Raw genomic sequence first — 13,668 nt, 5'->3', positions numbered from 1 at the left:
GGTTATCCATCAGCCACCAAATAATTCACAGCATTTGTCAAAGATTAAGAAAAAACTGTCCAAGAATATTGAAAAGTCTTCCAGAATAACCCAGTCCGAGAATATTGTAAAGCTGTCCAAGATTGTCAAAAATCCGTCCGAGATTGTTAAAAAGTCATCCGAAATTGTCAAAGAGCCGTCCGAAGTTATTGAAAAACCGACCGATATTATCAAAAAACCCTCCGATATTATGAAGAAGCCAACCGAGAGTATTAAAAATCCATGTTGTAGTGTTCAAGAGCCGTCCAAGAATATCGAACACCCGTCCAATAATATTCCGAAATCATACGAGAGTGTTCAAATATCCACAAAACAGTCGACAGAATGTATGAGGTTTCAACTGAAATGCCGAAAATACCAGATAAATCGAAGCAGAAACAAGATACAACTGAGTCTGCTACTGAAAATAATCTTACCAACGTTGTACATCCTGATTATGAATATCATATCGTTGATAAATCTTACAATACAATACCAAGTGAAGAGCCAGCAGCAACCAGAAATCAGTGAGAGAATTCTCAACGATGATAAAATATACGACCAGAAAAACCAATGGCACAACCGAAAGATCTACGAGTACAAGAAAAGAATTTCTGAAAAACAACAAATTTATCCCAGAAACAAAAATAAACTTCGTTCATTGTGTTGAGTACTCAATACTTAACCATGCTTGATAAAGTTGATATTTAATGAAACACGAATATTTAAAGAGCTGCACAGAGCACCAAACCAAAAAAAATAGTTATATCGAGTCAAAATTGCGTACATTGAGAAGGACAGTTAACCGACTACAACCAAGACAAAATTTAGCGCAGAGAAATTGTTGAATAAATTCCGAGATGTCGAATAGAATGCAGATATGTTTACCGAATGAAACTAACAATTACCTAAAGACTGAAATGTTAAAAGAGAAACTGAAATTGGACAAATAGTTTATTGATTTTATGACATTTTTAAGAGATGAGTTTATGTAATATTTATGAATCAGACGATAATTTGTAATTTAGTTGTTTTCAAATAAAATATTTCAGCATTAGAAATTGTTAACTATACGTAAAATTTGATATATAAAGAACCGACATCAACAATGAAAACAACTTGAAGACCTGCGAAGATGAAATGCAGTCCAGGATATACCGATTATGTTATGTTTTAATTTAGTGACGAGAACGTCACTTGTCAAACAGTGAGGATATGAAGTCATATCAGTGTACGAACTAAAATCCAGAGAAGAATAAACAATTAAACAGTTGTGAAAACTCGATAAGTAAACAACCACAATTGAGCACTTAATTGCACCAATCATCAGCACGAAAGCAAAAACATTAAAAAGTTAATGATTCCTGAGAGAAAGAAGTATAAAGCAAAACCACGATCTCGAATTTTTTTTGAAGTGACGAGGACGTCACTTGTCGAACGTCGGAGATGTGAAGCTAGTAAACTAATCATTGATGAATAATGCAAACAGAGACTAGGACTGAGCCAACACGATATCAATGAACTGAAAGATGAATAGAAATCAATAGAGTGGGGCTCAGGCCCTCGAGCCCAGACCCCTGAATAGGGCGAGCAAACATGAGCGAGAAAAGGAAAGAAATCGAGGACTTGGTAGGAAGAGCTCGAAGGAAAAGGACTTGGGAGAAAGAGCTCGAAGGAAGAAGACTTGGAAAGGAGAGCTCGAATGAAAAGGACTTGGAAAAGAGAACTTGAAGGAGAAGGACTTGAACAGACACTATTGTTAATTATATGCCAGAGTTACTAAGTTATTTGATGTTATTTATGTTACGCTTATTTGATATTTATTGCTTAATTGGAGAAACAGAATTGATGTTGATTGAAATCTATTAGCGTACCTTTACTACGTGTCCATAGACTTATCCCCAATAAGGGATACCTTGATCGAAGGAACAGATAAGTGATCTGAGAGGTCCCCTCAATAACTAAAGGGTGACCCCAATCGCCTAACTTCCCTTCGTCACAATAATGACAGGGAGTGTTTTTCCATTTTTAAAAATTTTTTGTTAACTTTACCATTAGGACGAGTTCTTCACCAAAACGAGGCTAAAACATTAGGGACGGCCTGGAAACTTGAAAAATGGTCTGTTTTGACTAAGATTTTTTATATTTGATCCATGGTTGAACATCAGGGGGTTTATTTTTTTACTTTCTAGAAAAATTTGTTTTGGTTTTGGAATGGGGCCTTCGAGTTGAATGAAGATCAAAATAATTTCAATTACTTTCAAATACTTTTTATTCCCATAGGAATTCTCAAGTCGATTGGAGAAGATTCTAACAATTGTCCCCTCTGCAAAGGTGACTTCGGCGGTGAGAAGCTAATAAAATCCTTATTTAAATTACACCAATTTCCTATGAGTGAATTTACATAAAAAAAGTCGAGTAAAAATCTTAGCTTTAATTGACGTTTTTTCGTGACTTTTTTATTGGAATCTGCTTTAGCGTAGATAATTTTAAGAAAACCTTCACTTTTCTTTAGATCAAATTAGACATGGGTCCAGTTGGTTACAGATCACAACTTGATAAACTTGAAACCATAATGTGAGTATCTGAGCCAGATCCTTGATGTATTTTTTACACTTTCTTGCATTTTTGTGTTCTTCATTTATCAAATTTTTATTATCATGATACTTGGGTACATTTTACTACAATGCACTTATATCAACATTCATGTTTTTCATATCCTTGTCGAAAATAAATTTCCCTGTAAATTCATTACTCAAAAGTTGACTGCGCCAATAAGGATTTATAGGTGTAAATTGGGATTCCAAATAGTTGGAAAGATATTGCAGAGTTGAGCCCGTTACATTTGATTTAGTTCATCCACAGTTCACAAATACTAGGTAACTTTTTTGAGACACGCCTGAAAGTTTCTGAAAACCTATTTTTTTCTCATTATAGAAAATCTCTGTCGAAACAGTGCTCTGATCAAAAGATTGAGATCAATGAGACGAAAAAGAAACTGGCTGAGTATGTTACTGTAAGTACCCTTCATTTTTAGGTTGGTTACAAACTTCAGTTGAGCGCTTTCGAATAAAATGTCAGGGTTCTCAAAAAATTTAGATTTGTCGGCTAAAAAATTCAAGAGGGTATGATAATCAAAATAGAACCAATCTAAAAAAAAGCCAGTCCTAACGAAATCAGCACTAAACCGTTCTGTAATATACACATCGATATTGAACCAGTTGTCAGTAAATTTTATGAGCGACACCCTGATGAAGAGCTCTTCAACGATGCTGATTTTAAAAATCAAGGTTTTGACAGACGAGCGTGAAAACGATCCATCATTCGTTAAGGAAGAAGGTGGAACAATAATGATGTGCACCATTGCAATGTCTTCCACGGACCCAACAGCTGATTGGTTGTCAGTGACGTAAAATCAATCAATACATCACTTGTAACCAATTAGCTGTTGAGTCCGCGAAAGATATTGCAATCGTGCATATCATGAATAATGATGTGGGAACGAGATTTGGACAGTGTAGAATTGGCCATTCTATTTTATATCCATGCAGGGGGTGGACGGACATTTCCAGGTGGTAATCCGGGAAAATTTTCCAGGGGGTTTTTCCTCATTTTTCCAAGGGGTAAAAAGATATTCTACAATTTCCAGGGGATAAAAGTTACAAATTTAGTTCGTCCACCCTCACTTTAAGGTATGAAAAGAATTTTTCCAAGGGAATTTTTGCAAATTTTGCCATTTTCCAGGGGGTAACTACACATTTTCAATAATTTTTGTTCGACCTGGAAAGGTTCGTCCACCCCCTGTATGGTTTTTTAATGGAATAGCCCAATTCAAAGCAATACTCATTGAGGAGATTCAAACTATGAAGTGCGCTAATGAATGTCAAATTTATATAAAGGAGCATTCCTATGGAAATTGCCAACCAACGAAAAAGAGACTCACTTTTCACTTCTTCGCCTTTTACTTCGTTAATGTCAACTTAACTGCCATGTGATTCGAAATTTTGGTCACACATTGACCATACGGAATTTTCAACGTTGATTCAACGTTTATTTAACGTTCGCAACGTCCATATGACGTTAGATGAACGTTGAAACAACGTTGTGTGCCAGCTGGGGCTAGATAGTTGATGGATGCATATTTGAATTGTATAGATGAGCATTTTCCGGGGCTGTCTCCGCTGATCTTTATATACCCTGGACAAAGCTATTTCCTTCAGCTTTGACCGTAGTTTTTTTGAAAGTGGAATCTGCAAAGAAGCCCTTGCAGTGTTAAAAATCAACGTCTAACGGCGCTACATCATCAAAAGTATTTAAGGGAAAGTAGTTCTAGAGCGCCCTCGATGCTTTTACACTGCAATTGAATAGTTCCGCCATTAGGGTACCACTTTCAAAAGCTCCGATCAAAGATTTTGCTTGACTAGGGTTGCAAAAGTTAGTCCAAGATATATAAAGGCCAGTGGTTGTATCATTCAGGTAAATCTATCTTTATTTTAGATAGACACATCAAATTGATTCGAAACTTGCCCACTGGTTGACTGTAGGGGTTTTTTTATGTTTTGTTAAGCTACGTAATCTCTGCAAAAGTTCGAATTTGTAGAAACGATCGAACGTTTACTTCTATAATGGTGGGCGCTACATAACTTACTAACTTCTCAGGTCATCCCAGGCTCGGATACAGAGGGAGGCTATAACCAATGGAGGAGAGTGCACTTTATTATCGTATTACCTTATATGGAAACTAATTACTCTCCATGAATAAGATAGCCTACCTCCTGTATCCGACACTGTCATCCTTAGACTTAATTCACACAGAGTGTAAAATATGTATTAAAACGGGGTGCATCTCACTAGTCCGACGCTTTCTAATCCGACAACGAAATGGTCCGAATGCAGACAAAATGGAATCAGCGCAGAAGTTTGTCTAATCCAACTACTTTTTTGTTCGAAAACAGTCGCACGATCTTTGATGAGTCATTATGTCTGGCGGCCAACCCCAAATTAAAGGCATCTAAGAAATCAACAATTCTCCACTGAGGAGTCTCCTCAAATTTTTTTTTTACAATCAACTAAACTTTTACCAATTGGTGAACCCTCTCCACCCGGCAACAAATAATATTTTCAAATTACGACAAAAAAAAAACAAGTTTATTTTGGAGACGGACACAGCCTTTTTACTGCTATGATATAAAAGATATCAAATAAACAATTCACACGGTGGACTGGCTACTAATGTTTTTGTGGAAACACTAATTCTCTTCATCACTCGTTGTCGGACAAAATCTATTTCGGAAAACTAGTGCAACCTTCGATTGAATTGTCGGAATTTTTAGCTGTCGGACTAGAAAGTGTCGGACTTCTGAAGACTCCCCCATCATCAAAACATGGTATAATTACTTCTTTTTCTTAAGAGTACAAGCTGCAAGCTGCATTAAGTAATTAGATAATTACTTGATTTCAGTCATTATAATTAAGCATCAATGTAGTCTGTTATCGTCAACAGTTTTATTGTCAAATTTCCGTTTTGTTGAACACATTCTCCTTTTGTGATTGGTCATTCTTATCACGTGATCAAGATTCTGTTGTACGAAAATCACTAACAAATCGATTTACATACAAAGGTCTACATAGAAGCAAACAAAAGCTTTCACAATTATTACTGATTATTATTGTGTTTTCCATATTAGGTATATAATCATGCATGCCATACCTCGATTTATTTATTGCTTAACATAAGCCGGATTTATTTTGAGAAAAAAATAACCTTGAGGATGGACAGTATTTTTAAGCTACGTCCTACTTAAAGGCCAGAATACTTGAAGAATTTGCAATTTCTACACAGATACTACGAAGAAATTAAATTTGAAAGGCTGGTAGTTTTTTTGATAACTTTGTTGATTGGAAATACTAACTCCTGGACCACTATTGATTTTTACTGGTAAAATGCGCAGTTCAAAGAAACAATTTGAGACACAAACTTACTACCCTTTAAAGACAGAAAACTTTATACATTAACTGATATTTAGTAGGTACGCTCTTTGATTGGAAATACTAACTCCTGGACCACTATTGATTTTTACTGGTAAAATGCGCAGTTCAAAGAAACAATTTGAGACACAAACTTACTACCCTTTAAAGACAGAAAACTTTATACATTAACTGATATTTAGTAGTAGGTACGCTCTTTGGTTGGAAATAAGTACTCCCGGACCATTGTTGTGGCAAAAAAAACTTTGGTTGGTTTAGATGCTACTTCTGGACCACTATTGATTTTGCTGGTAAACACGCTCAGTTTGAAGGAACTATTTGAGAATGACTTGTTGGCAAGGGAAGGGATAACTGTGTCTTTTCCTGCTTTCAAACAAACGTAACAAGATAACGCTACTGACACATACTGAATTTTTTTTGACGTTATGATGAACCATGGAGCACGCATCAATGTAGAGGATTGGAAAAAGAAACGCCATCGAACTTACATATCTTCTTGTATTTTCACGTTGATTATTGGTTTAGAATTCATGATATGCACCATTGCAATGTCTTCCGTTCCACCCAATAGCTGATTGGTTGAAAGTGACGTATTGACTGCTTTTACGTCACTTCCAACCAATGAGCTATTGGTTCCATGACGTAATGGTATTTACCCACCAACCATTCTTACTTATCTCCAAGAAGGAGTCCATGCCGAAAATGCTGAAGTCTGGTTCGGTTGTATAACTGCAGCATACTATACAATGTCTATCGGATGTTCCTTAACCATAACACGGTACACAGATCGTACAAGAAACGTTAAAAAGACGCTTATTATAGCATGTATCGTTGTCGCTTTGGCTAACATTCTATATTCCATACCGTCTTATGCTATCGTTATCCTCATCGCAAGATTCACGCAAGGCGTCGCTGATTCCTTACTGGCAATCATTCAAGGAGAAATTATTCGGTTTTATGAAGGTGAAGAACAAACCAAGAAATTGTCCTTTTGCACCATGTGTTTCTTCATAAGCTATATCGGTAGTCCAATTATCACAACCATTTTCAGTGGAGTAGATTTTCGGGTTTTTGGTGCCCATTTTCGGGTTTATAATTTCCCGTTTTTCTTAGTTGGATTAATATGGGCTTCTTTTGTCGTGATCATTGTATTTTTTGTATCAGACCTTTCAAAGGAGAATCGTACACTCAAAGAAGATTCTGAGAGTAATGACACCAGTTTAAGAGCCCTGGACTCGCCGAATCTGGGACTCTCCATACGACAAGATGTAAAGAAGAATCTGAGCAAGGATTCACCAGGATCGGGAGGCTCTCCTCTCCCCGAGCAGGAAAACGCCACAAAGTGGCCGAAAAATTCTTCAACGACAAAGTTAGCTTCGTCTTTAAGCCTTTTTAAAGACCACCGGGTTATCTTTATCTTCGTATTGGCGCACGTATGTAGTTATTTCGCTGCAGCTTTCAACGCAATAGTATTTCCAACAGTCACTAAAGAACTATACCAAATCCCTATCCATTACCTTGGAGTCATCTATAACCTTGAAGCCGTTGCCTACGGTATCAATATGTATATCACCAGTAAAGTCAAAGATAAAAATAAAGCAGTCTATTTCATCATTTTTGCAATGTGTTTTCAAATGGTCGCCCTACAATCGATGGCTCTGTCGGCCCTTTTTTACCACTACAGAACAATAGGTATATGTTTTTTACTATCTTATGCTATTTGTATTGGGATCGGTTGGTCATCGGAACAAGTCTTTCTTGTTGTATTACTCGGCAGAATCGTTCCTACGGAAATCCAAGGGTTTGCTACAGGTGTCCGACGCACGATGGTCAGTTTGTCGTGTATAACTGGAGCTATTTTTGGTGCCCTTTTACATGATTACATTTTTGGACATATTATTGTATGTTCATTTTTGGGCTTTGTATTGATTTTTATTTTCTTGTTTACTAGGAATAGGTTTATAGATCCATGATATGGAATTTTTTTCTAATATTTAAGAATTGTTTATTGACGAATGATTACAGTTATATTAACGTACAAATTACACTCTTTTTTTATAAGAACCAGTAAATTGTTGATGAGGTGTAGCCGTTCTAATTTTTGGCACTTAAAATTGTTCTCATCTTGTTCTTATTGAAGGGCAAAACTGAGGTATTTTAGGTTAAGAATACTCTATTTTTATTAATTTGACCATTATAAGTGCTTAAAATTCAACCATTTAAGACTCAGTTTTGTTGTTAAATGGTACAGGGGGTACTGGACCAATGCTGTGGATGTTAGACCAGCGGCTGAGGTAATGAATTGTGTCACTTCGTAGGGCACCCCTTATGTGTACTAACTGGAATGAGTTTTTACCACCACCACGCTTATGCAAAGTTACAATATGCCTTAAATGTAGGCTGGCAGACCCTAATTGTTCGGAAATACCCGATAAATTTTAAACAGGAAATGTTGTCTAAAAAAGAGTAAAATCAGAGAGCCTAGCACTAAAAATGGTCTCGAATATTTTGGTCATGATGACTGCCTTTTGTACAAGGCACTAAGTTGAATATCAGCTTTTAAATGAAAGTACTGCTTTGATCACCCTGAAACCCTTCGAGCATCTTCCTCTTAAAATCTCAAGATTGACAAGTGCCTTTAAGTTTTGACCAGTGGTTTTAAGGACTTACCAAACGTCGTAGATACCGTAAGTTGGTCTAATATCGACATCCCTCGTCTAATTCCGACACCCTTCTTTAGAGAAAGGAATGATATGAAAGCTTGAATCACTGATTGAAAAAGGATTATTTCTCTCTGACCACTAAGCAAAGACAAAGAGTTTCAACCTTTCTATAAATTTCAGCTGATAAAAAGGTTGTCGGGATTAGAGGAGAGGGGTGTCGACATTAGACCAAGTTACGGTTTTCCTTAGAATGGGGATAAGTTATCTTTTATTAAAAATGTCTTTGAAAGAACACCCACTTTGCCTTGATAATTATGATGCGGATAATTATACTTTATTGAACTTTAATGCGAACAATTATGGTTGTATTTAGATAATTGAGCCCGGTTTTTTCTCATCGATAATAATCGATGTGCAGGTTGATTTTGAGCTTCGCGTTACACGTTTTTTTATAAGAACAACTTGGCCTTCGATGGTTAAAATATATTATATATATAAATATATAACTTATAAGCTCCTGATTTCTTAAGAAAAATTACAAAAATACTCAAAAATGGCGAAAATAAGAACATGTTAATAACATTTTTTAGGCTTAAAACACAAAAAGTTAAGAACATCCCAAGGCTTCAAAAGTTTTGGATGTTCTAAAAAAAAATGTGTAGTCTCTACCAGACCACCGCTGTTCACAGTCAGTAAACAATTTAATGAAAAAGTTTGGTTGACGAGGTAACGGCTAGAACAGGTTGAGGCTCGGAATTTCCGAGTTAGAAAAACTGAGTTAGAAAACCGAGTGAGCAAAAAAACCGAGTTATGACGTCATCAAACGAAAAATTTGACAAAAAAATCAAGTTAGCTAACTCGAAAATTTTAATTTGACGAAAAAATTGAGTTAGAGAAATCAGAAATCGAGCTAGATATTTTGATTGTGACGTCAAAACTTTCGCTTGATGACGTCATAGCTCGGTTTTTTGCTAACTCGGTTTTTCTAACTCGGGAATTCCGAGCCTCGAACAGCTTGAGCAATAATTATTCTCGTGCAATTAAACTTTCAACACTGATAATAATCTTTTGATATGCTTGTTATGAGTTACTTAATTGATTTTCCAAACTATAAATATATACAACATTAGTCTGCACACAGACCCGATATCTACTAGACTAGAGCCTGGGGGTCCACTCGATTTCGAAACGACGGTATGTGCCGCACAAAATCTGTACCCTTTCAGTGCATGTTCTCTTGATTTACCCAACCCTTATATTGCACTATATTTCTCAGCTGTAAATCTGCGTGAAAGAAGAAGCTTAGGAAATTTTCTGTTTCAAAGAAAAACTGAGAAAATTATTCTTGTCAGCTGTAATTATCAGACAATAGAAATTTTTCAAACAAACGAGAAGTAAAAACCTTTCTTTTTAACAATTATTTTGAATTTGTTTTAAAATTCGACCCTTGCAGTGCAATCTCACAGAAACACACCCTTACAGTGCATTTTGGGATGCTGAAAAACCCCACCCTTAAGCGTGGCACATGATGTAGGCCAGTCCCCCCCCCCGGGACTAGAGTCGTTTACAATTCGTGTAATACAGTAGTATAGGTGTTTTAATGATAATACGATTATTTTTACGGAATTTAGTTTGTATAAACAACTTTTGGCTTGTACAAAAGTTTTTAAACAACTAAAATTTGTTCCCACCGTTACTTTTTGCTGTATTTCTACTATGTCTAAATTAGTCATCTAGCTTGCTAGACCAAAATCCATTGCCGTAGAGTTACTAGGAAACTTTAGATACACTCTGATACAGAGTATTACGGTATGAGCTAACAGAAATCTGAACTAAAAGGGCAGGACCAGTCCCCTAAAAATACTACAACTTTTTCAAAATCAAAATCAATAAAAAATGCCTTCGAATTTCAGGCACCAGGAGAGGTTTTCAACGATATCTTCAAAACCTAAAAAACACTTTACAAATTAATAGAACTCATCATCGGATTGGACAAAAGATTTTATAAAACAAATTTCCAACTTTTTACAATCATGGACAAAATATTAGAGACAAAGGGGATTTCCCCGCGAAGTTTCGAACACCACAAATGATTTTTAAGCGCGTTAAACCACAGTTAGAAAGTAGAGTTTTAACTCTGAGGTTTAACATGAGAATTAAGACTTCGGAAGACCTTAGGATCTCAGGATTTAAAACCTCAAATTTGCTCCAATAAGGCTTGGAATATAGTTTTAGAAGCCAAACGAACCCCTCCATAATCGAAATATTCAATGAAAGAAAGTTGAAGTGCTAAAATATAAATTTTCGCCCGAATTTTAGATTCTGAATAACGTTAAAATACACTAAAATCTCAATATAATTTCGACCATGATTGTAGATGAAAAGTTATAGGCACAGTTTTGGAGTTTTTGATATTTTTATTGTCTGTCCACAGCCGTCTGACACTTTAGATAATTATGGTTGAGACTTTAGCAATTCTCTCCAGGTTACATGTTTTTTTTAATAAGAACATCCAAAACTTTTGAAGCCTTCGGATGTTCTTAACTTTTTGTTTTTAAGCCTAAAAATGTTCTTATCATTTTCCTGTTTTCACCATTTTCTGAGTATTTTTGTCCATACTCCTTTGAAATCGGGTGTTTTAGAGCACATGAAGCCTTAAATTGTTCTTAACATGTTCTTAACATTTTGACCATCGAAGCCTTATGTTCTTATATAGTTTGTTCTTATAAAAAAACGTGTATTAAACTTTCTTGCTTGGTATAAACTCTGGAAATCGTGGAAATTGAAAACGTTTCTGCCTTTATTAAGCAACTAGCTAGAAACTATCGAGACTAATCATAATGCACTGTTTCCAATCTTTCATTTGTAGTCGCATGAAGCAATAGTTGAGGAGCGTACACAATACAAACAACGGTTGTCAACGGTAGAAGAAACATTGAAGAAGAGATCAAGAGATTATGAGGAACGTCTAAATACCTACATCTCCAATATTAAGGTGAGATAAAAATCAACACATACACTAGTCTGAATCGCAGACCTCTAAAAAACTCCAGGTAGTATATTTGTAAGCCCTCGCCAGTTAAAAATGTCTTTAACCGAATATAAGGCGGTATATCTCTGGATAAAGGAAATATCGCTTATTAAACATCCATCCTCAGCCTACACAGACACAGAAAAATTAAAATGAAATGTGTGGTTCAAGTCCAATCGTGTCTCCGGACCCTAATTCAAATTAGTGCGAAGGAGTTCAAGTCCAAGTTTCGTACGTAGATACAGACTCATAAAACCAACAATAATACGAATCTTAGTTTTTAGAATTTTAGTTCCCAGCCTCGATTTCATGTTTAATCGCACGATGAGTTATTTTTTCTCATTTGGCGCCCTTTCAAAGAGAGCAATTAATCTTCAATTGCATTCTGTAGAGAGCAATTAATCATAAATCACACTATTCAATGACGGGCCAATGTTTACAAAATTGATTTTAACGTTTTTTTCTTACATTTTTATTATCGAACAGTTTAATTGCATTCGAAATTAATTTTGTGAAAAAGAAAATCTATAAGCAACAATGAAAAAAAAATAAAGAGAAGAGAAAAATATAAACTTTCAGTCTTATTTTCTTTCCTAACGGGGAAAAAGGCAGTGAAACTGATTGTGTGATTAGCTCGTAATCACACGATAACTCGTACAATTCGCTAAAATTTCTACGATTAAAGTACACATACAAATGTCCCGTGCTTTGGTATTGCGTTATTGATATCGGGAACAGTGATCGGGGAAAAAATCTCAGCTTAGTTTTACTGTTATTGTTGAAAGATCAAAGCTTTCCACTGTTTTCTTTTCCCTCCGTTGGATGATTTGGACTGAAGCCCGATTTTCGAAAAAAAAAATTTTCCGGTCGCCAGGTCCAGAAATCTCCTGGAAAAAGCGGTTTTTTGGGATTTTCTCGATATTTTATCATTAGTTTTTTCTGATTTTTTGTACATAGAGGCGCGTTAGTACTGCCGAAAAGACGTTGAAAACCGTTTTCCGAAAAAAAAAATCTTCCGGCCTGTAGAACCGGAAATCGCCGTTTTTTCGTATTTCCGTGACACTTTTTCAACTTATTTGATCGTTTTTTTTACAGAAAAAGGTTCTCTATGGTGATACCCGAAACTTTGCATCATTTAATTTTCAATAAAATCATTTGTTTTATCTGGAACTCCTTAAAAATCGCCGGAACAGCCGAAAACCGGCGTAAAACAGATATCCTTCATTTTTTCGAGTTATGCTTGACAGATTTTCATGATTTTTTGCACAATGATGCAAAATGGCAATGCCGAAAATGTGACGGAGCCCGACTTTCGAAAAACATTTTTTTCCGGCCGAAAATTTCGGAAATATGCCGGAAAAACTTTTTTTGGCATTTTCTCGAGATTTTCTCATTAGTTTTTCTGATATTTTGCTCAAAAATCAAAAATGCGTATTAACAATGCCAAAACATGGCCGAGTCCGATTTTTGATAAAAAAATTTTCCGGCCGAAAATGCCCGAAATATGCCGGAAATCGCCGTTTTTCTGGATTTTCATTGGACTTTTTTCTTAAAATTGGTTGTTTTTTCATTCAAAAACATTATTAATAGCAATGCCCACCATCAAGCATATTTTAATTTTCAATAAGATTGAATTTTGAAGCCGGAACTATTGACTGACTGATTTTTTTTTCATTTTTCTTCTCGCATTGCTATCTAACTTTCATCATCAGGTAGGTCCAATCAGCATGTTGCTTGTTTCTCTTGTCTCTAGGCGCGAAAAAAAAAAACTGGGACCCTGTTAGGGTGGTAAAACGGGCAGAAAATGCCCGCGTGGCAATTGGCGGCTACGGTCGAAAAGGTGTATTTTATGTAGCTCTTTAGCAATAAGGTTTATTATTTTCAAGGGCACGAGCTTACTATTGTCATGGTTTTTGAAATGTCGAATTACCCGAGCTTAATGTTGTTTAAAACACGCGTCGAAGGAAT

The 13,668-nt window shown here is 35.8% G+C and overlaps 1 protein-coding gene across 1 annotated transcript in view; it reads left to right on the top strand.

Annotated features, from left to right (window-relative positions):
• Positions 1-13,668, top strand: part of LOC136806160 (coiled-coil domain-containing protein 78-like) — a 34,038-nt gene that overhangs the window by 14,822 nt on the left and 5,548 nt on the right. The window contains exons 12-15 of the mRNA XM_067062723.1: positions 2,302-2,364; positions 2,534-2,595; positions 2,956-3,034; positions 11,539-11,664. Coding sequence (XP_066918824.1) covers positions 2,302-2,364; positions 2,534-2,595; positions 2,956-3,034; positions 11,539-11,664 — 330 coding nt within the window. The remainder of the gene's footprint in view (positions 1-2,301; positions 2,365-2,533; positions 2,596-2,955; positions 3,035-11,538; positions 11,665-13,668) is intronic.

This window comes from Clytia hemisphaerica, unplaced genomic scaffold, assembly GCF_902728285.1.
Source record: "Clytia hemisphaerica strain Z4C2 unplaced genomic scaffold, Clytia hemisphaerica genome assembly, whole genome shotgun sequence".
Lineage (NCBI taxonomy): Eukaryota > Metazoa > Cnidaria > Hydrozoa > Leptothecata > Clytiidae > Clytia > Clytia hemisphaerica.
The sequence above is the reverse complement of the archived record's forward strand: the minus strand, read 5'-3'. Positions and strand labels throughout refer to the sequence as shown.